This window comes from Carassius gibelio, chromosome A15 (genome assembly GCF_023724105.1).
Source record: "Carassius gibelio isolate Cgi1373 ecotype wild population from Czech Republic chromosome A15, carGib1.2-hapl.c, whole genome shotgun sequence".
In the NCBI taxonomy this organism is placed as follows: domain Eukaryota; kingdom Metazoa; phylum Chordata; class Actinopteri; order Cypriniformes; family Cyprinidae; genus Carassius; species Carassius gibelio.
The window spans coordinates 10150871-10176069 of NC_068385.1; the positions used below are offsets into that span (position 1 = coordinate 10150871).

Sequence of the window (25199 nt, forward strand, 5' to 3'; positions counted from 1 at the left end):
TGCTGATATTAAACAAATATATCAATATTGTTTACTTTCGTGCAAGTGTTATTTTTGAATGTATAGAAGTATTTAGTTTAGTAATTTTTCAATCAAGTGGTCTGTACTTGTCATATAGTCAGTATTGACTGTTGTTTGCATTTGCTATGGCAACCACTGGGGGGTGTGGTTGCCTCTTTTTTTATACTGTCTTCCTATTGCAGCACACACTGAAAAGCACTAACAAGTTGAAACCGATTTCTCGAATTGCAGGATTTTTTACTATGCAAGCATAGGCCACAGTTATTTTTGCTTGTCAAAATTCTTCAAATGGTTCATCATTTTCGCTTTGGCAAAATCTCAAAATTAAAGTCATACTCCATCAGGTGTTTTTTTTTAGAGAAATCAGTATTTTTATTCAGCAAGGACACATTAAATTGACTTTTACATTGTACATACATCTATCTAATGTATATATATATATATATATATATATATATATATATATATATATATATATATATATATATATATATATATATATATATATATATATATTAAACAGCACACCTTTTGTCAATGTTAATAATGTTTCTCGAGCACATCAGCAGTACATTCAGTTTTGTCATCACAGGTATAAATTACATTTTAAAATGTATCCAAATAGAAAACACTTATTTTAAGTTGTAATAACATTTCCAGTATTACTGTTTTTACTATATTTGTGAACAAATAAACGCAGCCTCGGAGAGCATAAAATACACTTTTGAATGAAAGTACTGTACAGTTTCAATATTGTTTATCTGAATTACATCACTATGGAGGAGTTTTATGTGTAAAGGAAATGAATGAAATCAAAGATGATGAGTTAAAGAACTTCGGAATTTTTATTTTTCTCTTTTTTTGTTAAATTGCACGAAACAATAGACAGATCACTATTTCACTATTTTTGATATGTGTGGAAATGTATATCATTATAAATAAGAGCATATTAATATAAATAACAGATTTATATCATCGACCAAATTAATAGTATTCAAAAATGAAAGTTTGAAAAATGAAAGAAAATCTGGCCCTTTCATAGAAGCCAACGGGAAGTGGGTGCAATGCCAGGGCAAAACACACAGTTCCTGACAGTATCCCTTCCTTTAAAGGTTCAAACACACTGCATTGGCCATTGTATCTCCAACTCACTCTACATGACTCTCTTTTTATGCTTTAGAAGCCATGAGAAACATTGTAAGAAAATGTAGTCACAAATTAGAGTTGTTTTGAATGATTTGTCTTTGGGCTTTTAAAAATAAAAACAGAGCATGCAATTAATGCACATGTACACAGGCACACTCTAATACTTGAAGAGAGTTCAAAAGTTATTACATACTTTAAATGATAAGGAAAAAAGCAGTACTGGCCCATTCTGAGTAACATTCTCTCTCTCTCTCTCTCTCTCTCACACACACACACACACACACACACCCATACACATGTCCTGAGATTGTTTTTTTTTTTGTTTAACCCAATGCATCATCACATATAAGATTAGATGCCTATATGCCTATATCTACGTGTACTACGGTCCACCGTTGTAAGAATAATCTGCCTTATTGTGCATCACAAGCTTGTTGTCCACAAAGTAAAAGCTGTCGGATTGTGTCTCATATGGGTGGAGGATCATTTCACGCACTATGGAGGGATACAAGAAACACAATGTCAGATGTATATGAGGTCTAGCCACAAGATCACATTCTAATCAATAGCTCAATTCAGTTCATGAAAAAACATTTATAACTTACTTATATCTTCAGAGATTGGTGGGAACTCATAGATGTGTTCACAGGTATTCTTACTGCTCGGGATGCAGAAGCCAAACTCAAAGTCGAAGCTCTTCAGCAGCTGCTCACGGAAATAGTGCCTCTCGATCATTCGGAAGTTGTTGATGGGAACATCGCCTACAGTGAACTCCACCCTGTGAGGTGGGAAAAGATAACTTTAACGACACATAGATTTTGTGGCAATGAAAATGGCTCGTTCCATGTTATAGGGTTGGTAAGATTTTTTATGTTTTAGAAAAAGTCTCTAATACTCATGTTTAATCAAAAATACAGTAAAAAAATTTTTTTGGGGGGCCAAATAAAGTTACAATTGCACAAATTTATTCTTGTGATGCGAAGCTGAATTTTCAGGATCATTACTTTTCTACATTACCAATGTAGAAAACAGTTGTAGCTTAATATTTTTATGGAAACTGTTCTTTGATCAATAGAGTTCAGCAGCATTTATTTTAAATAGAAATCTTTAGTAATATTATAAATGCCCTTTACTGTCACTTTTGATTAATTTAATGCGTCCTTGCTGAGTAAAAGCATAAATAAATATGAAACTGAATAAAAAAGACTTCTTCCTTTAAGACTTCTATTTAAATATTTTTTTCTAATTTCAAATGTAACATAGCTTACACACACACACACACACACACACATGCACACACGCACGCACGCACACACACACGCACGCACACACACACACATGCACACACACACACACACACACACACACACACACGCACACACACACACACACACAATAACCTCCCTTTTATAGCCTCTCGTAATAAATTGTGACAACTTCATAAAACAATCAGACTGAAATAATCAGGGTTTGTAAAAAAAAATCAACAATTATAATTTATACATGTTATAATTATTAAATGAATTATTTATTTAAAAAATTAAGCCATTTTACAGTATATCTCACAGTGTGACAATGTGACTTTCTCACTTTAAAATGTATCTTACAATTACCCTAAACAAATTTTTTATTAAATTTTAATCTTATCTTTAGTTCCTATGTGTAGGACTAATTGTATCCTACTTTCTCCTTTTTACCTCCTTGGGACATGACTGGTCATGAGTTGAAATTTTGCAACATGGTCTTTTTTTCACTTGGAAGGAAGATTTTTTGTTTGTTTTTTGTACAATTAGCCCACTTATCTAAAAATATCAAGAAAAACTAGATTCATCATGATCCTGATCATGATACCCTTTAAAGGGTAAGTCAAACAGATTCAAGTGTGATTTCAGGCTAATTTTAGGTTTCCTGCCACTGATTGCACTTACGTGGCGCCAACCTGTCGTAGTCGGAGGAAAGCGGGGGTGAACTGGTAACGCACGAAGCGCCCGGCGTTCTGGTCAAAGTCCGTTCTGTCCTCCCCACTCTCTGTTCATCAGAAAGGGGTCAGCATTACCAAATTAGGCTCTTATGCAGTGCACTGCATCTAAATGAAAATCCGGGCTTCATCTAAAAAAAAAATCTAAATGATCTTTGCATTTAAATGTGCAGCCTTTGTAGGTGGAGTGAGGAAGTGAATTTAAGAGGTCTGCTCCTTGCCTACCTGTTGTAGGGGGTTTGGTGATCTCAAAAAGAACCATGCCCGTCTCCATGTCTCGGATTTTGAACCTGGTGAAGTCGATCTTGTGTATGTTCTGTTCTGGACCGCAGAGGTAATCTACGGACAAAAAAAAAAAAAAAAACAGAATGTGTCTCAGTTTTGACTCTCATTTGCTCAACATTTGTAAGATAATGAAATATGTATGGAACATTAAACGTGATGTGATTCTCTCCAGACTTGTCGTAACATTTCAAAATATAAAGCTAACCACATTTTAACGCTGGGTATGCGTGTGCGACAAAGGTCACATGCATCAAAGACATGCCTCAGGGCTGAGAGCTGTATCCTTGTGTGATAGACTGCAGGGACAAAAAGAGCTATTTCTGTTCTCTGATGTTGGGTGGAAATGACATTGATGATGACCATACACCTCCTCGATTCATTATCTGCCTGCGGAGACTGATACGGTTTAGAAATACTGTCAGAACAATAGGAAAAGAAGTATACTGACAGACAAACATTAATCAACACATTGTGTGTTAATATTGAATTTGAATAATATTCCTATTGACTCATAATTTACATTTGCTTTCACAGTGTGTTTGTAAAAAATGGCTGTTTGTTGGGTGTTTTGCTTTAGTAATAATGTGCTACAGTATAATGACAATAATAAAGTAGTATATACAAATATATATACTATTTACATTAACAAGAAAAATAATTATACTGCAATATATAATAAACATAATTACATTATGTGACCCTGAACCACAAAACCAGTCATAAGTAGCTTGGATATATTTGTAACAATAACCAAAAAGTATGAGTCAAAATTATAGATTTTTCTTTTATGCCTAAAATTATAATAAGTAAAGATCATGTTCCATTAATTTATTTTGTAAATTTTCTATTATCGATGCATATAGATGCATTGCTAAGGACTTCATTTGGACAACTTTAAAGGCGATTTTATCAATATCTTGATTTTTTTTTAACCCTCAGAATATTCAAAATATATTAAATTCAATTAACTTTTACGTTTAATTTTCTAATTGCCGCGATTGTGTTTACATATAATATTACCAAAGCATTATACACAAAAAAAGTAAAAATGACAAGAAAAAAAAATATGCAAATAAAAATAATATTTTTTGAAAATTAGGCAAATAAAATAAAATAGACAAAAATCTGAAAAAAAAGAGATATATAAATAAACAAACACACATACAAAGATATAAGTATATATAATAGATAATTAAGGTATAAAACTGTAATAATCTATTATGTAAAACAATGGTTTTTGAGTCTGTTGAGTGTAAAATCTGATTTACATTCAGATTTTATGGAGACCCACAAGCAAAGCAGTCCTTTGGTGTCTCTGTTCTAATATGTGTTTTGTCCACTATACATGGGGATTTATTTGTGGCCTGTTGATGACTTGGGTCAGTCCAGTCATGCCCTTTCACATGAATCCCTTTTTTCTCATGCCTGACTCCTAGAGGAAGCATATGAGGTGCGAGGAGCAGCTGTGTCAGCCCTCTTCTCCCTGGGATGGATTATACCTAAGAAGCTTACATTGTTCACCATCACATGGCACAGATTTGGAGATGCTAAGGGGATTTGGGACAACTCTAACTTTTGAGAGGTCCATCTTTGCTAGGATGACACTGAGATGAGCTCAACACTAGAGCTGAGTATATCACTTCCTTCCCAAAGGTCAGTGCAAATGTCCCACCTATCCTCTACCCAAGCTTCCTGTTTGTTAACAGATGGGCAACACTGGATTTAGCCAGTCACTTGAGATATTTATAGCTCCTCTGCTTCAGAAGTGTGCCAAGCAAAGAAAGGGAAGGCAAAATGCAAACATCTGCTCAGACTTTAAAACAGCTTTATATTGTGAAATAATTAACCACTTCATGTAAGCATGAGAACAATTATGCTGATTGAAAAAAACTGTCACAAGCCAGATATTAGATATTATCTTTAAACAATCATGTATGCATCATTCATTAAAAAAGTCAACATAAATAAACCAGTCTTAAGTCATTGGGGTATATTTTTAGCAATAGCCAAAAAAAAAAAAAAACATTGTATGGGACGAAATTATTAGGATATTAAGTAAAGAACATGTTCCATGAAGATATTTTGTACATTTCCTACTGTAAATATATCCAAACTTAATTCCTGATTAGTAATATGCATTGCTAAGAACTTAATTTGGACAACTGTAAAGGCGATTTTCTCAGTATTTATATATATATATATGTATATATATATATATATATATATATATATATATATATATATATATATATATATATATATATATAATTATTATTATTATTTTTTTTTTTTGTGCAAACCTCACATCAAGTGGGCAAAGCTCCTGGTTTGTTTATGAAGCATCCACTTTATTTGTGAACTATAAAAAAGTTCAAATGCAGTTGTTACTTTAAGGAGTTAAAATTAAAGCCTGAAAAAAGCCTGTTTCTTAAATTTGTTTTTGTTTATGCAACCTAACATAGCCAAGTTGATTCAAAGAAAGCAATATCTTTGTGATTTTTAGATTAACTGACAAAATGTAAAATGTGTGCAATTCATTAACAAGACAGAAATCTAGTAATCAGAGCAATGTTGCAGTAAAGTGTCTATGTAGCTTTCCAATCCACCAAGGAGCCGTGCTTCACTGCTTCTAATGCTGTCACCTAGCAACATATCTTTTGAAACCAATCCAGGATAACCACCACCTGTTATTTTGGGGAAAAATAAAAGGAACTGCTGCGTATAACAAACGTAGATAATGATTGATCCAGCGCTCATTTACAAGACCACACATGTTCATTTAGATTAATGAGGCATAGTGTACCTAAACACCATATAAAGCATTCTTTATGAAGTAATATTTCCAAACATACTAAGTGCCAAATTTATCAGTTAAACCAAAGATTATAGAAGGATGTAACCATTTGCTTAAAAATCCAATCCACTTCCATAATACAATTGTAAAATCTATTAATGTAACTTAAATTTATGCTATTTTATCACTTCATCCATAAATATACTTTGCATTCTTGTTTATAACATTAACATAAGATAAAAAAGACAGAAAACAAGCTTGCATACAGGTGTCCACTTTCCTCAGAATAGCAGACCGTATCCTTAATTAAGAACAGCTTTTATTTTTAGAGTGCTAATCCAAGTGATTAGCCAGACATGTTTTTTTCCATTTCAATAAAGAAGAGTGCCATCTAAATGTGATTTCTTAGCACTTTTGTTCAATGCATTTGTGAGTATATTTATTCAAGTAGATGTTTTAATGCACAGTTCAGGATAAGAATACACTGTTGAATTTTCAACCACAAACAAGCGGTGGCAAAGATGAGAGTAGTCATTCTTTCCTAGTGAAATATTCTTTATGTACTGTGAGAATGAATGTGATAAAGGTAACAGTAATGCAAATGAATTTTTTAGTGAGTTGTGACACTTCCAGCTCTGTAAAACTGTTGATTATCTGAACTCCGTAGAAACCAAGTATTTGCATTCTTCAGACCTGATCTTTGCCAGCTGAACAGCCATTCAGAGCGATCAGATGGCCTGACTGATCGACGAGCTCCGACGCCGATTCAATATGTCGAATCGGCCTAAAAAATAGCCGACAAGGACCAACTTCAGACGAAGGTGCAGAACACACTGAGAAAACTTTATAGGGGCTAAAGTGCCCTGCTTCCCTGTGTGCTTCCCTGACATGCTGTCTGCTGCCTGACATACTCACCCAGTCCTTTTACTAGTCATCTGCAAACTCTTACATGGGGAATGTTCATGAAATCGTGCTGTGATAGAGATATCGACCAGGCAAGCTGTCCCTTGACGGACGTTTTAGCTAGGCAATAGATAACGGGAGTCTCCTGTCAACGCTGAAGGTTTATTTAGCCACTATTGCTTCGTTTCGTTGGAGAATAGACTGGGAGGCTCGCCCTGGTGGTCAGATTTCTCAATGGGTTAGGAGATTACATAGGTCTCTTTAACCCCGTTCGAGTATATTCATAAATCCTCAACCCATTAATATCATACGTCGTCATCAGCCTACAATGTCCACAGGAAGAGTCGAATGAATCATTAATAGGTTCGTTCGGCCGAAATGAAGACAATACAAAGACGCAGATGCTAAATGAAATCATCATCACATTCTAAATGAAGACGTTCCATTTTAAATGAAGTTTCGTACTTAGAATGTCACGGAGCAAGTCTTAATAAAACAAGAACCGCGAGACTAAACATGCTGGAGCGAAACCTGCAATTTCGCTCTGGTTTATGTGCAACAGTGTAAAGGTGTTTTTGGAAGCTTCCTGTTTGAGAGTGACAATGATGTTACTGAACTTACTGTCTGTGATCTTCTGCAGCCCGAGTACATCCTCCGGCGTTATTTCTGTGCTTTTTAGCAAATCCTCCTCAGTCGTACACGGGACACCCGCGTCGCAGCCTTGCCTCACTCTCATCTCTAAATGCGATAAGATGCAGCTCGTGCAGTCTTCGCACCCAAGCTCTCTACCAAGGGCCGTTTGTTTGCCTCACCTCTGATGTGTTATGCGTCCTCGTTATTTAACGCTGGCTCTTTACTGATACAAGAATAGCGCATCCACCTCCCCCAGCCAGTCAGTCTTCTAAAGATACTGAGTTATTTTACTCCTTCTTTCCTAGGGCGAGTAGATCTCGCTCTGTAATCTGCATGTATGTCTGCTGCTGAAGGTATTAAAGCAACCACTTCATGTAATCGAGCAAAACCCGAGAGAGATGAACGGTATTAATTTGCGGAAGGAAGTGGGCACTGGGCAGACAGTTCTGTTGTAAAGTAATGTGTACTGTCTCATTATGATCAGACTTTTTTGTGCTGTCTGTGGACACACACACACACAGCTATTTTAGCTATTTATCTATCTACTGGTAACCATTTTCTTTCAGATATCAACTATCCACTACTAACTGTATATCAGGTATTGTTTTAATTTTTCTGGTTACCTCATTTATTATGCATGATGAATCATATAAATAATAAAAAAAATCTGTCAAGTCTTAGCACTGGTAATAGAGAGCAGAGCAATGAATTAAGGACATCATACAATAATTGTGCTTTAAAATCTTTTACTTTTGTTTATTTATTTTGAGTAAATGTGTTTTTAGATGCCAGCATCCCTGAGAAAGATAAAGAGTAGCATGATTTTATAAAGGACATTTGAAATCTGTTCCGGGAGAGAGAAGAAACTGCCATGTTGAAAACCTTGATCTTCACAATGCTGCTTGCGCTTCTCTAGAAGATGTACTGTGATGAAGCAGTAGAAGGTTGAGTATGCTTTTGAGATGCTGACTTGCACATCCTTCTGGTTGAGTGAATATTCCCTACAGTGTTCAGCAGATAAATTAGAAATTGATACTGATTAGCTCTATAGGTCATTTGTGGATGGTAGATTTTCAATTTCTGGCAAAATTCTAGGAGGTTTGGGTAAAGCAAGAAACATGCAATGATGCAAAACTATCAAACAAAACTGATGAAGGCTTCAACCAGCATTACAGTTGGGACATAAAATAGTTTTATTCATTTGCTATACTTTGAACTAGTTGATTGGACGAACAATGCTGTACTACCAGTCATGACAGACAAGCACACAAGATAGTTCATCCCTATTAGTAATGTCTATTTACGTTCCTTATGCCATCTCGAAGCAGCCTCTGCATGCCCCTAACTCTCCGCACAGACTGGATCTGATTGGCGCCCCATTCATTCCAGTGTTTGTAGGATCCAAATTCAAACAAGTAGGCCTACTGATATCCACGCCAGCCTGGATACTGATATCCAACCCACCTTAAGTTGGAATGTAGCATAAATGAATCCATGAGGTGATAGTTTTATAATCATCATATTATAATATAAGAGATGCGAAATCACTTACATTCTCCCATTTACGGGAATGCTGACAACTCTGTCCTGGAAGCCATAGCACCACAAACTTGGGATGTCCTCATTAGAAACCTCCATCTTACGACCATCAAAGTTCATGCACTCATACAGACAGATTCTATGGTCATGGGAGTTAAGATGGTTGCTATCTGCACTCTTTTCTAATTGGTTGTGGTTTGTGATAAAATGGGAAATGGAGTGATGCAATAGTTAGCCATCATTCTAACAGGCCGGACAGACATGAGACAATCACAACGGTGGTTGCTGGTAAGTGTCCCAGCGAGGGTATTCGGCCCTCTCAAGCATGAACATCTCACTGGTCATATCCTGCTGCTCAAAACCTACCCATCTGAAAGACGGTAAAAGCACACGTACTGTAAATGCTCTGTTTACATTTACTGCATTGACAATATAGAAATTGTGTATTTAAAATTCTGATTTTATGATCAAGAGTGCCAGGTAACAGTGGTTTTGTGTGATTGATTAGTTGTGAAAAGAAAAAAAACCCTCTTTATATATTTTTTACATTTAGATTTTTTGATCCACAAAAATATTAATTCAGGACGTGTATCTTCTTAAATGGACTTCTTCCTATTGAAATGGCCCATTTATCATATCCAGTAGTTTTACAGTTATATCATGCAAAAGTATGGGGTCGTATGGTTTTTTAAAAATGTATTTCTCTTATGCTTAGTGAGGATGCATTTATTTGAAAGATAGAAAGAAAGGAAATAAGTACGTATATAAATAAATAAACAAATAAAGCAGTAACAAGAGCAATAATGTAAAATATATAAAAATTTGCTTTCTATTTTAATATATTTTAAAATGACAAGATAACTTATCAGATTAAAGATGAATAGCCATTACTATTATAACAGTTCAAAATTTTATATATATATATATAAATAATTTATTTGTCATTATTTTCTTTGTTATATGATCCTTCAGAAATCATTCTAATATGAAAGTGAAGTCGTGAAATTTGCCAAGTATGATAACCCATGCTCTGAATTGGTGCTCTGCATTTAACCTATCCAAGTGCACACACACACAGCAGGGAGAGGTGAACGCACACCAAGAGCAGGAGACAGCTATAGATCCAGCTGCCCAGGGAGCAACTGGGGGTTCAGTACCTTGCTCAAGGGCACTTCAGCCATGGGCACTGAGAGTGGAAGAGCACCAAGACTCAAACCTGCAACCTTTAGGTTATAAATCCAACTCTCTAATCAATAGGCCACAGCTACATTTTGAATTTGATTCCTCGGGAACACACGATAGGTAAAAATTGATAGCCTGAATGCACCATAAGTCGCTTTGGATAAAAGCATCTGCTAATAAATGCATAAAATACATTTTTAATTTAATTTAAATTTACATGATCCTTGATAAATTATTATAATATATAATAATCTTTGTGCTCAAATCAGTCATATCAATCAAAAACTCTATACATCCTTCAATCACAACAAGTTTATATAAAGGGCAGCTACTCTGAAATGACCATCTCCACAATCTCACCAAAATTCTGCAGTCAGGCACAGAGCAATGGAATGTAATAGGAGTGCTGGCGAAGAAAGGATGCCAAGGCCTGAATACAAGGGCTTCAGGCTTCAAGTGGGTTCTGTATACATACATACATACATACATACATACATATGCCAGCAGTACTTCTAGAGCAGAATGAGACCAGGTTATTGGATAAAAGTGAGGGGCGTTTGGAGGGGTTTGGAGTGCAGGCTTATCTCTGTGACCCTGCTGACTCTGCTCATTGCTTTGTTCCAGGCCTCGGCTGGATGTCTGATGTCTACCTCAATCAGCAGAAAGCATGGCCCTCCACGGCCTCTATCTCTTCAACTCACTCTCTCTCTCTCTCTCTCTCATGCACTCATTCCCTCTACAGCACAGCTACTGTAGCAATGTGCTGACCTCAGTAGACTGGCCACACACCTCTCCATTGAGAGAACGAGAACTTGTTGCTGTGGTGTGAAGCTTCAGCAGTTTTATTTGGTGATTACACTTAAATTGTAAGTTGTCAAGGATTTGGAGCTTAAGTTAAGAGTGAAAGACAGATGCACAACATTTATATTCTACATTGCCAGACTATTAAATATTTAACAAACACAAAAAGTGATGCATTTAATTATTCACACAATCATTCGCATTTTATTATCAACAGATCAAAATGTCTAATTGAAGAACCGTATTGATATTTACCTAAATACCTGAAAAATTGTTAATCTTCTTCATATTTGCTTGAATGCCATCATTCACACGCTTCATTTTACTTAGTCATGCACCTCCTAGTGCAACACTGGGCCCCATCCATGCAGACTGCTTTGCATAAAGTCAAAGGAGTGGGCAGGACATGGATGTTGAATGGATTTGCTTGTAAGGGCCTATTGTGTATGTATGCATATGTGTGCGAGTATGTAAAGGCAGGTGGAAGTTGGTCACTGAAACACTCTGTGGCTGTGTGGGGAGAGGAGAGCAGACAGTCTCAGTTCAGGATAAAAATAAGATAAATAATGATATATAAAACTTAAAAATCACATTTTTTTAATATTTAAGGATACATTTAAGGTTTTTGGTTGCAATGCAATGCTTAACCAACCAATTTTTTGTTGGGAAGAAACCTGGAAGTGAACCTGGAAGTGTTGTCTTTGCTGGAATTATCTCAGGTTGAAACACCTTACTTGTGTTTATGCAAGCATGCTCGTTTTGCCGTACACTCAGGTCATATGTAAACACGTGCATGGAATCACTTTGCCTGGCATCCACTCCTGTAGCAGATGCCAGTAGGCATGATGCCTCCCTGGCTACGGCAGATGGCATTGTGAGCTAGGTAAAGCCAAAGGCTCAGTACTAAACAATGAGGCTTCGGGCAAAGTGCTGACTGCTGCCTGCCCTGTTGCCAATCTCCCCTTTCTGTCATGCTACATATAAATAGAGCCCTTAGTCGGTGGTCTGGAGACCGTTGTGTGGAACTCCTGAGCGCTTGCAGCTATTTGTTGGGTAGGTCAGGTAAGCCCTTCGTGGTAGTCCTTTCAGCCACTGTGGTCATCTTTTAGCATGATTTGCAAACTCTAGGGGAGGGGGTGCACTATGATTTATACACAATTAAAAACTGAAAACAATTATAGCAAGCAAATATGTGGGTGTTTTAAAAAAATTATTAAATTAATATGGATATAAATTAATTTTGATTAAAAAAAATCGAATGTAAAACACAAGACTAAATAAGAATAAAAATGATTTTAATTGGCATTTCAGAAATGTTTTAATGATTTTAATTGGCATTTCATATGAGTAAATGTAAAACAAAAGACTATTTTAAATTTAAATACATATTTATATTAAAATGTATTTAAAATAAAAAAGATTAGGCATTCTATGCTTTGCATAACAAAACATTCTTGACATCATTATTATTATTATTATTACTAATGCTTCTGGCCAAGTCTGATATAATCTGTGCAATTTGTATATTTTTATATACTTTTTGATTAAGTCCTCATGTTTTGGTCATAACCCTGTCTCTTCTATTTCAGTAAGCTGTGGTTTTATTCTGTTGTGATTGAATTTTATTGTCTAAATCAACAGATTGAATAAGTGCGATTGTATTGTTAGGTCTAACTTGTTGGAGCAAAAAAAGCTGCCATATCTTTCTTGTTCTTTATCCACAGACTATTAGCACACTTTTCATAAATGATATAAAACCCATACAATATTTCTTTTTTTCTTTTTTGCATATCTCTGTTCTTCAGGTCTATCAGCACTGAGATATCTTCGAGGATGGCTTTGACTAATCCCATGCCACTGGGGCCATGGAAGGCAAGTAAACGCTTGATGGCTATGAAATATGCAAAATACATATAATGCTTTGAATCTCATCTCTGTTGTGTCTGTGTATATGTATATAGCTCACAGTGTATGACCAAGAGAGCTTCCAAGGCAAGCGCGTGGAGTTCACTTCAGCCTGTCAGAACATCATGGAATGCGGCATGGACAATGTCCGTTCTCTGAAGGTGGAGTGTGGCGCGTAAGTCATTGAGTATTATATTCAAATTAATGTAATATTATTATATTCAAATTAATGTAGTCTAAAAGATTTAGCTCAATTCTTGGGACAAATTTGCCCCCCCAAAAAGTCCACCTTTTGCAGTTATCAACAATATTTTTTGTGTCCATTTAAACAGCTGGGTGGGCTACGAACACTCCAGCTTCTGTGGGCAGCAGTTCATCCTGGAAAGAGGCGACTACCCTCGCTGGGAGTCTTGGAGCGGCAGCAATGCCTACCACATTGAGAGGCTAATGTCCTTCCGGCCAATCTGCTCTGCTGTGAGTCTGAAAGTCTGTCAGCGGATCAGTGGTGAAATGATTTACCAGTCTTTCTAAATAACAATCTCTCCCAATGTTATGATCTGCGTAGAACCACAAGGAGTCAAAGATTACCATCTTTGAGCGGGAGAACTTTATTGGACACCAGTGGGAGATAACCGATGACTACCCCTCTCTCCAGGCCATGGGTTGGCCCTCCAATGAGATCGGATCAATGCAGGTGCAAAGTGGGGCGTGAGTACCATACCTGTCTCTACTCTCTACACCAGGGGTGTCCAAACTGCAGAATTAAGCCCCAACCCTAATTAAACACAAAATAACCAGATAATCAGGTAATTCAATTAGGGATCTCAGTTTGCATTTGTCATGTGTTTTCTCACTGCATGTAGCTGGGTCTGTTACCAGTACCCCGGTTACCGTGGTTATCAGTACATCATGGAGTGTGACAACCATGGAGGCGAGTACAAACACTACAGGGAGTGGGGCTCCCACGCTCAGACCTTCCAGGTGCAGTCCCTCCGCCGGGTTCAGCAGTGAGGGCAGCTCGCCCATCTCTCTTCCTCCCTCCCTCCCCCACCTCCTCTTCCTCTTCCTCCACCTCTTCCAAACCCCCACCCCTTCATTCCGATACCGGCAAGCCCAGCACAGGCTGAATATCCGGAGCATTCGGCAAATGTTTTGCCGAAAAACATTCGGCAAAACATCGTGCTTTCATCTTTCTGCATGCCATCGATTTGAAAGAATAAAGTGAAAGGAAGAATTCAAGCTAACTGATTCTGTAAGCGGCACAGTGGTGTTACTAAAGCTTTGCTCCTCATCGCTGTCATGATGCAGCCTGTGCAAAAGAGTTCAATAAAGGGTACACTTATGAAAACGACCTATTGTGAGAGTTTGTTTGATGCATGTAGTGTAGTTTCAAGTTTTGTGAAACGGCCCAAATTGTAATCTCACAAAAGTGGACCATTATTAACACCAAAATATCATATAAATGTTGTTATAAAGACTTAATGGCCAATGGTTTTTGAGTACTGGAACAAAATAAGCTGGAAATAAATAAATAAAAGTTTATGTATCAAGGAATTATTGATTTCCCTGCTTGGTTGCAAATGCAATGTCGAGTTTCCTTACTTGATTACATGGAAAAGGTGCCAAATATTACAATTACAAATCTAGCATTAACTTTAAGAAATTAATATATTTAAACTCCATGTTGAATTCAAATAATAGTAAAACATCACAATCAGATTTTTTTTTTTTTTTTTACAAAACAATTATATTCTGTATAACATGTTTTGAAAGCCAGTTTGTTTTTGCTACAAAGAAGTTTACAAAATAAAAAAATGGCCAAAATTATTTTGTATAAAATATGGAAATAATATATGTACCTCTGTATTAAAAGTATAATTTTCAATCAAAAATATTGTTTTTTTTTTAATCTTTTGAGTTTTCTTTTTTCTTTTTTGTCTGATAAGACATTGCAATTTTCAAGTACCAGTTTATATATGTATATATATATATATATATATATATATATATATATATATATATATATATATATATATATATATATATATATATATATATATATATATTTTTTATTATTTTTTTTTTTTGTATATTTTGAATTTACATGTTAATTGTTTTATTTATATTTGTTCAATTGTAACTATATATTTAAGTATACATATTCCTATACGCTACATATATGTATATTTTTTTATAATATATATTTATAAAGGCATAAGATGTTGAATTCTGGTCATAGGAACTGAAGTGCACCAGCAGTATTCGTGGTGTAGCGAGGGGAAAAATAATGTCATAGTTTTGGTAAAAAAATGAAATGTTTGATTTTTGTTAAGAAGTTTATAGTTTTGTTTTACAGTAGAAATGGTGCTTTTTAATAAACAGATGGTATGTAATGTTATGGGATATTTTTTGTGATATTATCTGACGTAGAGAAATCGCGCCACCTTGCGTTTGTCAGAAGTTAAAGCCCGGAAGCTACTGCTGGCAGTTACGAAAAAATAAACACGAGAAAGGAGAAAGTGGCGGAGCAAAGCACCCGATAAGTCTGCCATCCGCCGTAAAATAAGAAGAAGGAGAGAAAGGAAGCAAAGATCCCTTAATTGACGCGCTCAAAGGAACTAATGTCTGTGTTGTTGTCAGTGCTGGTCGGTGTGCTCGCTGCATACCTTCTGATTTATTACTGCCTGTTTAAAGGAGCTAGATTTAAGAGCAACGTGACCTTAAAAGGGAAAACAGCAATTGTTACAGGTTAGTATCATTTAAACGCTTTACATATTAAACAACCCAGTCTAACTTAATACCATTCAAGTAACTTTAAATAAAAACTGAAATTCTTACTAAGACTGTCATTTAATAGTAGTTATACTAGTTGTTATACAGTTGTATTTGAGTACCACTGTCCTCAATACACTTATTCGATTTGTTGTAATATTTAGTTAGTCTGCTGTACATCAGAAAACACTTAACTGTTGAAAATTTGAATGCAGGGAGTAATACAGGCATTGGCAAAACCACAGCCTTGGATCTGGCCAAGAGAGGGGCCCGAGTGATCCTCGCCTGCAGAAACAAAGAGAAAGCTGAAGCTGCAGTTTTTGACATAAGAAAGGTGAACTCCTCTACTTGCCTCAATTCCTCCTGGTTCTTATCATTTTATGACTCGTGTCTCAAAGACTTTTTGTTGTATATTCCTTTAGGAAAGTGGGAACCCTGAGGTGCTGTACATGCATCTGGACCTGGCCAGTTTGAAGTCTGTGCGTGCTTTTGCAGAGACTTTTCTGAAGAGTGAACCGAGACTCGACTTGCTCATTAACAATGCAGGTAAACTGAAGGGAATGTGACCGTATGCAAACTCTACAAATGTTGTTTCAGGATAGTTTGGTTCTCTTTGGTTCTCGGGACCACAAAATAATTATATAATTATTAATTATAATCACACACGTGTACATTTTTTATTATTGATCAATATGTGAATCCTTTCGTCGGACTACGCATGACACGAATTGGCACCGATTAAAAACATTTTTAAACCATCCTCTGCTCTGCGATGTTTTGTTAGATTTGGTGGAGAAACTAAGTCTGACCACCAGATGTCGCTAATGCGCACTGTGTTAAAAGCTTTGAGTAATGAACCGTTTATCGCGATGCAGTCTGTTTTTTTTTTTTTGCACAATTTCATGAAAGCCTCAAATGTTCAGAAAGCCTCGGTTTCCCGTCACAAGTTATCCGCATTATATTTCATCTGCTGCAACATTGTGAACTTTTATAAAGATACGTTTGGTCATTAACTTAGAAATGCATCGTTATGCAAACACATGAGCAGAGTTGGGACGCAAATCAAGGATGGCAGTGTTCACACTTATTTAAATTAACTGCACTAACAAAGCAATCGCACCCGAGTTTCTTGTAATCTAACTTAACCAGCCAACTGTAAACACACCCTAAGTGTTTGTGGCTTTCTCTCTAGGTCTTATCGCGTCAGGCAGAACTGAAGATGGCTTTGGCATGGCGTTCGGTGTCAACCACCTCGGCCACTTTTTGCTGACGCTGTTGCTGTTGGATCGTCTAAAGCAGGCAGAGCACAGCCGCGTCGTCAATGTGTCCGCCCTGCTGCATCGACTGGGGTCTGTGGATTTCAACCTCCTCAACACTCACAAGGATCTGGTCACAGGTCAGTCATCCTGGCACGCATTCAGAGCCTACTGCCACAGCAAACTGTGTAATGTGCTCTTTACCCGAGAGCTCGCAAACCGACTGGAGGGGACGAGTGTCACTTGCTATTGTCTGCATCCAGGTTAGTGGGGCATTTTTTTGTCTGCTATTATGCATTACTTTTTTCCCTATTTTTTTTTTTAAACTGTCTCGTCTTTAGGTGTAATAACCACTGAGATCGGTCGGAATATGGGTGTGCTGCATAAGCTGCTTTTCCTGCCCATGTCCAAGCTGTTTTTTCTGGACCCAGAGGGAGGTGCGCAGACCACGCTCTACTGTGCTTTGCAGGAGGGGCTTGAGCCTCTGAGTGGACGGTATTTCTCTTCCTGTGCCTTGCAGAATGTTAGTGCTCAAGGACGGGATGATGCCTTGGCCAAGAAGCTTTGGGAAGTGAGCGAGAGGCTGTGTGGCCTGTGAGTGAGTGAGCTCACACAGGTTTGTAGAACAATAGAACTCTAACACAGAAAAAGAGATATTACTAACAGCGTTATGAGCATCAGCTTCTGAAGGTTTTTGGGTGTTACAGGTTTGCATTTTCAACAGGTGTATACTTTTGTATTTGGTATGTAATACTTTATAATATTTTGTTGCTTTAAATGAACACAACTTAATAAAATTAGGGGTGGATTGATAAATAATTTTTTTTGATACAATGAGCTGTTAATTATTTTTGTTGTAATGGCCCTATAAATGGAATGAATTAAAAATTCTATGCTATTTTATCTTAAAAAACAAAAAACAAAAAACAAACACTAAACCTACAATCAGTTGTTCCAAATGCTACAAGTTAATAATGCACAGTTTATATCTACCTAATTATTATTATTCTTAAATGTAGTAATGTTTTTTTTTTTTAAATGAACTTAGACTGTTAAATTATGGCAAAAGTCAAATAAATTTAAAAATAAGATAAATAATAAAATTAGATTAATAAAATCAGAATAATTGAAATATTGGTAAATAACTAATATGGTGCTTATATATTGTGCCTCTCTATGTTAAATAAAGCAACCACATATGCAAATCTTGGGGAACAGTAGCCATAATAAATAACCTGAGTAATGCCTATTTTTTCATGTATTTTTGTAGAAAATATGAAGAAGTGAAGTTGCAAATTTGTATTCACTCACTGGACACAATGGAGTTAGCATTCCTTTGTATTAAGGTTTAATGTGGTGTATTTTTTCATCTATCTATCTATCTATCTATCTATCTATCTATCTATCTATCTATCTATCTATCTATCTATCATATATTTAATATATTTCATATCTTTTTATTTCATGTTTCATATCTTTCTTTTCCTCTTTCTTTCAAATATATTATTCTTTATCGATCTATATCGCATTGCTACACAAAATGCATAAATGCTACACATAATGCATAAATGGTACTATTTTATTTTTATATAATCGGTGCTTTTAACCTGAACGCATCCACTTTCTTCTTTAAACTTGTGACCAATTCAAATACCTAGTGTATTTGAAAACCAAAATCATTTGAAGAAATAATAAAATAAAAAATAAAACTGTTTATGAACATTTAATTTCTTTCAAGCATTTGGTCTCTTTTTGCCCTGCATGATAGGGTGTTGTACTTTTTTGGTTCACTGGGTGGCAGTAGCGTGTCACATTTGTCAGCCTCCAACCCAGGGCGACACAACCTGAAGAGTCTACAGAGACCTCTGTCAAGATGACAATCATTAGAATAAAGTAGGTTAGATTACACTGAGAATTTCAGAAGTAATTTCATGTAATATTAGAGTTTGCTTTTCTACTGAATGAAAGTGGGCATCAGGGGCTACAGCCATTCAGTGTGATGATGGGATAACCAAAATGAGGACTTGCTATAGACCCTTACCCATATCCATGCATCTTCAACAGACCCCCTGTTGCTAATAGATCTTTTACCTTGAACTGGGATTGTCACATTTTTGACACTGCGTAGACTAAAAATCCTGTATATATACATATATGCTGGCACCTCGAGAGTGTACACTGTCCAGGTGGATGAATCAGTCTCTTCTGTGCACTATTGTTTTCTAGCCTGAAGTATCATATCCATTGAATGTCACTCAAGCCATATTTATCTGATCATGCCAGTCATATCACAGCGCCCTCCGTGTGTTGGTTCTCATGCACGGTAAGTGTATAACTACACCGTCTCCTTCGATTCGTTTTGTAGAAGCAAAACACATTGATGAGTGACGGCAGGTGTTTACTTTGGATGCACTCCAGAGCTCTTTGGCACAGTACTTAACGACTGGATTAGTGCATCAATTAGCAATCACTGCATGGGAGGAGCCTGATTGATCGAGACTACTGCTGTTGCTACTGCTAAGGCTGGGCGTGGGGCATGCTGGGGCATGCGAGTGTGTGTATGTGTGTGAGACTGTGTAGTGACCAGCTGCTTGAGAATTAGTTCAAAGGACTAATTTCACTGCATGATTGGCAGAATAAAACCGTATGACCCTCGGTGACCTTGTAAGGATATCACATGCAAACCTGGAGCTGCCACATGATTGTGATTTGCTAAATTAATGTGTAATGTGTCAATGCAGAATTGACTATAACATACCATATTTGTTGTTTATTATTTTATATTACAGTATATTATAATACAAAGAATATTGTATTATTAATCGTAGTAAGACACCTATTGTTATAATAGTTGTCTCATATTTGTCTTGTTTATATATAAAAATACAATGCAAGATAACATTTGATAATAATTGTTATTATAACACAATTATGTTTAATTGTCATCATAATAGAGTGTGATAGAATAATTATGAAACAACATTTATATTATAATAGTGTATTATGTATCATCACGAGACATTGAGATAGTTTCATGTTATTGTTATAATAAAATAATAATAGTTATCATATAATATTTGTTGTCATATATATAAATCACAAGATAAAATTATTGTAGTATTGAGAATTATTAAATTATTTTGGCTCAAAATATAATACAGTTCTATTTAATGAACTGTCTACATTTTTTAAAGTCCAATACACTAGTAGTTTTCTCATTATAATTACTAATATAATGCAGTCTTTTTGATCTCCTTACATAATAATTTATATGTAATGTAATTTATATTTACATAATAGCTTCATGAACTGAGAAATCAAAATTTCCTTGATCTTTTGACATACAGTATAGGAGGTCTTTGTACTATAAAAATGTTCAGTTTCAAAACTCAAAACTTTCTTGTTAGTCTAAAAATAGCTTATATTGAAGCCAGTCTGCCAAAAGACAAGTTGTGGAATATGCCACTTCATGAAGTAATAGTGTGGCTAAGCACCACCTCCACAGCTTTGACATCACTGCCTGTTTAGCTCCACCGATTCACGCACATAGTGAATAACGAGAGGCAAATGCAGGTCTATGCTTAAATCAAACAATAAAAAGGGCTCTGAAGACAGTGCCAAGTTGAGGATAAAACAATCTATGCTTTGCCTTCCTTCTGATCCTAACATTAGGAAAGAGTGGATGAACTTTATTTTTAATGAAGATCCAGACTGTATCAGTAAGAACTTGGCCCTTTGATCACTTAATTTTACCGTGGATCCCTTAATAAACAAGACACAATTCAACGCGTTTTCAGAAAGACTGAAAAGAAATACAGAGCTGTGCTGACTTTATTGAATCTGACAGGAATGTCGCAAAAAAACAAGTGGGAATAACTGCTTTTATTATGTGGTCACTATTGCTTCGTTATAATACATAATAATAATAATAATGAATAACAATACATAAATATTCAACAATGACAAACTTTACAGTTTTCAGAGATACAGACCGAAAATATTGATGACTCATCCTGCACTACACAGGCTCACATCCAATCAGATACTTTGTATGGCAATATCCCACCCCTAATACCACCTGCAATTGATGATAAGTAGCCATTTGCATCGAAGATATCTGTGGTTGGCCATTTATAAAAGGCAAAAGCTCTTCGTATTTCCCACTCAAACCTTTTTTTTGTAAATAGGCAATGTCAAGCAGTTTCATGAGGTTTTAAGTTGTTATTTTAATAGCACATCTCTAATTGGCTGTGGCCAGTGAGCTCATTACATTGGCTCAGTCTGTGCAGTGGCTGGTTTTCAGTGCAGCGGGTAGCAGGTGGTCAGGGGAACAGCACTGTCCTATCTCAGTCTGAGGGGAGGGAGAACGGCAATGTGATGCTGGGTCTCACTTTAGAGTAACACGTGAGGTGTGAGAACGGGTTCGATTGTGAGACTGGGTGACAACATTTTGAGAGTCATTCAAATACAGGCTGCTTGTGTCACAAGCAAAGCCTTTCTATTTTTCCTTACACCCGGCCCGTAAGGAAATGCCATCTGAAGGCGGTAAATAGAAAGCATCCTTTGGGTCATGTTATTTCCACAGGTGCAATTAACACTCCCATCTGCTAATCTGTGATTAACGATGTTTACAAATATGCTGCACATGCCGGAGAGTGTCTGAATAGCAGGTCACACCTTCCCCTTACTCCTTCCCTCTCTCGTCTGTCTTCTTCCCTGTTATTGTGTGCTGGATTAGTAATTAGGGTTTGGGTGGGAGGTGGCAGAAGGAAACCAGATCATTAAAGCAGTAGGCATCACAACATGGCATATTTGCAAAAAATAAATGCAAATAAATAAATAAAATACATTTTAATTTTATTTACATTTAGTTCTGTAGGGTCCAGAGGGCTAAGATCACAATTGACTTTTGTTTTTCTAATTTAATAAAAATGTAAATAAATTACAGTATTTGCATATGAACGTTGCTAATAATTGTAATGAATTTCTTTTTTCAGAATTTCAGAATGTTCGATTTTTCCTTTTTTTGGCATGTTTTTTCATGTTATCCATTTTAATCATGGAACTTCAATGGCCTCATCTGACCTTTTGTAAATAGGAAGTATTTTTTTAATACTTATAATTAGAGATTTAGACATAGAATATTTATGTAGACGAGTCTTTAAAGTATAATTATAAATATATTGTATGTATGTTTTCATAAAAGTTTTATAATTTAAATAGATGTATATTAATTATACTTGTGACAAATTATAGCTGTGTAGTAAAAACTCATTTATAACAGTGCTTGCAATGAATCTTTGCATTTTCAACAGTATTAATCTCAAACCACTTAATGTACACTTCAAATTCAGATTTTATACAGAAAGTATCAATCTCTATTTTAAAAAAAAAATATTTATCTATTTTTTAAGTTAAAGTATACATAATACATTTTTACAGTGCTTCCCATTAAAAATTATTATAATCACCATCATAACATTTTAAAGGTGCATTCAATATTTTTGCAGGAACCAAAGCTTCAAACCTTAATTTACCTGAAACTTTTAAACAGCGAAATAATGTTCCCCTTTTTAAGTTTGTTCTCTGCATCTTATAGCCATTTTTAAGGTTAATTGGAACTGAAATTGAAATTTGATGCGATGTGCTGGTTTAAATTAGCTTGTTGCTCTTTGACTGTACCTGGAGACAGGAGCGGATTAAAAAGTAGACAAGCAAGTTATTGCTGGTTTCGTAAAAGCTTCATAAACATGCATTCATTTACACCATTTAGGTAAATTAGCCAATTTCCTTGTTTTAGCAATTTGCTGTAATCTAATGAAGAAATGTAGCTTGCTGTGCACAGTTCTGAAAGCATGCTGCTGGGGAAGCCAGCTTTATAAACGCTATCAATTAGGCTGATGCTACAATGCTCCACAATTGTTTTAGTAATTGCCAATTAGCTACCTTGGGATAAAGCAGCGTTTTTTGTATTATTTTAGAGATTTACTAAGCAATCACTCATTTTCAAACGAGTAGTAAAGGATATTTGCAAAAAAAACATTAACGCTGTCCCAAAGGAGGAAGGTGATATCTTGTGGTGTTTTCAACTCAGAGGGAAGAAAATTGTGCAACATCAATCCATCTCCGTTTTCATGCGTTTCTGTTTGTATGGAGGAGGAGGAAGGACAGAATCACTGTTAATCACAATTTACTGTTGAGACACACGACACGTGCAGTATTTACTCTCATTTTTATTCTGTCGTACTCATGAGAATACATAATGTATTACCAAACTGCAGGCTGTTTAATAATTAGTCAGGGAGTCTTTGGTTAAACAAAGAGAACGAAAACTCTAGATCTTTAATAGCAGGGTTCAGTCAAGTTGTGACAGTCATTCATTAAGACGTGTTTTCTAAAAAAGCACAGCTTGTGCAACAGTCATGCTCCCGTGTTTTTGGAAGAGTGTTTTACAGTGAAGATGTGAGTCTCTTAATGGATAACAGCTTCTCTGGGGCTGCTTTTGTTGTGATGCATCACATGAACAACCGTTACATTTTTCTCGTCAAACGCCCAGTCAGGTGCAGATCGCCCGGTTACTCCGAGATAATGAAAGAATTCCAATTATGTGCAAACAACTTCGGTTGGAGAGTTTGGCGAAAATGTTAACGTTGTTGCGAAGGTAAACAAGAAGCTTTTATTGACAGTTCAAGGCTTCCTCTTTGTCTGAAATCCACTGAAAATTGCTAGAGAAATTTAGAGGAAGCATGATTATTGATTGGATACTAATTGCACACCTGAGAAAATAAACAGGCTTCTTTTGCTGGCCTCTCAAGGAAGGCCGGATCAAACGTACCTATCAGCTGCGCTATTAGCATCCCATTTACTGTGAGAAAGAGTAAGCAATGTTCACGACTTATTTTAGAGCATTTTAGAAGGAACGTTTACCCAAAAATGAAAATTGTTATTGTTCACTCACCCTCATGTTGTTCTAAAACTGTATGCACTTTCTCTGTTCTGTGGAATACAAAAAGAACATATAGAACATTATTAAAAAAAAAAAAAAAAAAATTGTCCCAGTGTTTTTTTGTCTCTATAAAGTCAATGGGACACAACGTCCAGAGGTTATTTTTTTCAACCCCTTTGATTTCCATTACATATGGACAAAAACAGTCAATACAGGTCTGGAATAATATGAGGGTGAGTAAAGGAGGACAGGAAAGTGTTTTCAAAGTACTAAGGAGAAATTAATTAAAGTAGAAATTAATACTTTTATTCAGCACTGATACATTAAATTGATCAAAAGTCACAGTAAATTAGATTTTTATTTCAAATAAGTGCTATTCTTCTCAATTTTGTACCAATGTATCCTGAAAAAATATATCACGCTCTCCAGAAAATAAGCACAAGTGTTTTCAACATTGGTAATTATAAGAAATGTTTCTTCAGCAGCAAATTAGTACATTAGAATGATTTCTGAACACAAGAATACATTACATTACATTTTAAATTATATTGAAATTAAAAAGTAATTTAAAAATATTTCACAATATAACTGTATAAATAATATATATAAAATAATTGCAGCCTTGTTTAGCATAAACAAAAACATTTAAAGCATCTTACTGCCCCCAAACTTTTGTAAGGTAGCGTACATTTGCTTATTCCTGTTTTTGATTGCTCTGCTAGCATGTGGTATTTAAATGGTTGAATATTATGATGGCTCATTCGCGAGGGTACTGGTGCTTTGACAGTGGTGCCTTTGAGCCATTTTCTCAGGGGGGCTAAATCTGTTAATTAATGAGCATGGTGAACTAACTCCTCTTGGCTCTGGCAACAGCGGGACCATGCCAAAACAACAAACACAAACAGATGTGCGAGGCAATGGGACGGAAGAAACAATATCCACATCACCTCGCAACAGCGTGCAGCAAGTTATGTTGCACATACTTCTATACATCTTATTTTTCCTTTTCTGTTAATGACATCTAATTGCTGCAGCTGC

At 35.8% G+C, this 25199-nt stretch overlaps 3 protein-coding genes and 1 pseudogene across 4 annotated transcripts; 2 read left to right on the plus strand and 2 right to left on the minus strand.

Annotated features, from left to right (window-relative positions):
• Positions 1–843: 843 nt before the first annotated feature.
• Positions 844–8143, minus strand: LOC128028611 (protein unc-119 homolog A-like). Its single transcript, XM_052615880.1, has 5 exons — positions 7749–8143; positions 3371–3484; positions 3096–3195; positions 1773–1945; positions 844–1662 (listed from the first exon to the last, which is right to left on the minus strand). Exons 1-5 carry the CDS (start codon positions 7861–7863, stop codon positions 1550–1552), a joined length of 615 nt encoding a protein of 204 aa, XP_052471840.1. The 5' UTR covers positions 7864–8143; the 3' UTR covers positions 844–1549.
• A 926-nt stretch (positions 8144–9069) lies between these two features.
• LOC128028845 (beta-crystallin B1-like) lies at positions 9070–12126 on the minus strand (annotated as a pseudogene).
• A 122-nt stretch (positions 12127–12248) lies between these two features.
• Positions 12249–14538, plus strand: LOC128029282 (beta-crystallin A3-like). Of its 2 annotated transcripts, none has more exons than XM_052616968.1 (6): positions 12249–12344; positions 13088–13154; positions 13244–13362; positions 13520–13661; positions 13753–13895; positions 14051–14538. In XM_052616968.1, exons 2-6 carry the CDS (start codon positions 13116–13118, stop codon positions 14196–14198), a joined length of 591 nt encoding a protein of 196 aa, XP_052472928.1. In that variant the 5' UTR covers positions 12249–12344; positions 13088–13115; the 3' UTR covers positions 14199–14538. The 2 variants fall into 2 exon arrangements, with proteins under 2 accessions (XP_052472928.1, XP_052472926.1); XM_052616966.1 differs by having other exon boundaries at positions 12262–12335.
• A 1096-nt stretch (positions 14539–15634) lies between these two features.
• Positions 15635–18942, plus strand: dhrs13a.3 (dehydrogenase/reductase (SDR family) member 13a, duplicate 3). Its single transcript, XM_052616760.1, has 5 exons — positions 15635–15935; positions 16175–16293; positions 16382–16505; positions 17152–17478; positions 17557–18942. Exons 1-5 carry the CDS (start codon positions 15809–15811, stop codon positions 17811–17813), a joined length of 954 nt encoding a protein of 317 aa, XP_052472720.1. The 5' UTR covers positions 15635–15808; the 3' UTR covers positions 17814–18942.
• The last annotated feature ends 6257 nt before the right edge of the window (positions 18943–25199 follow it).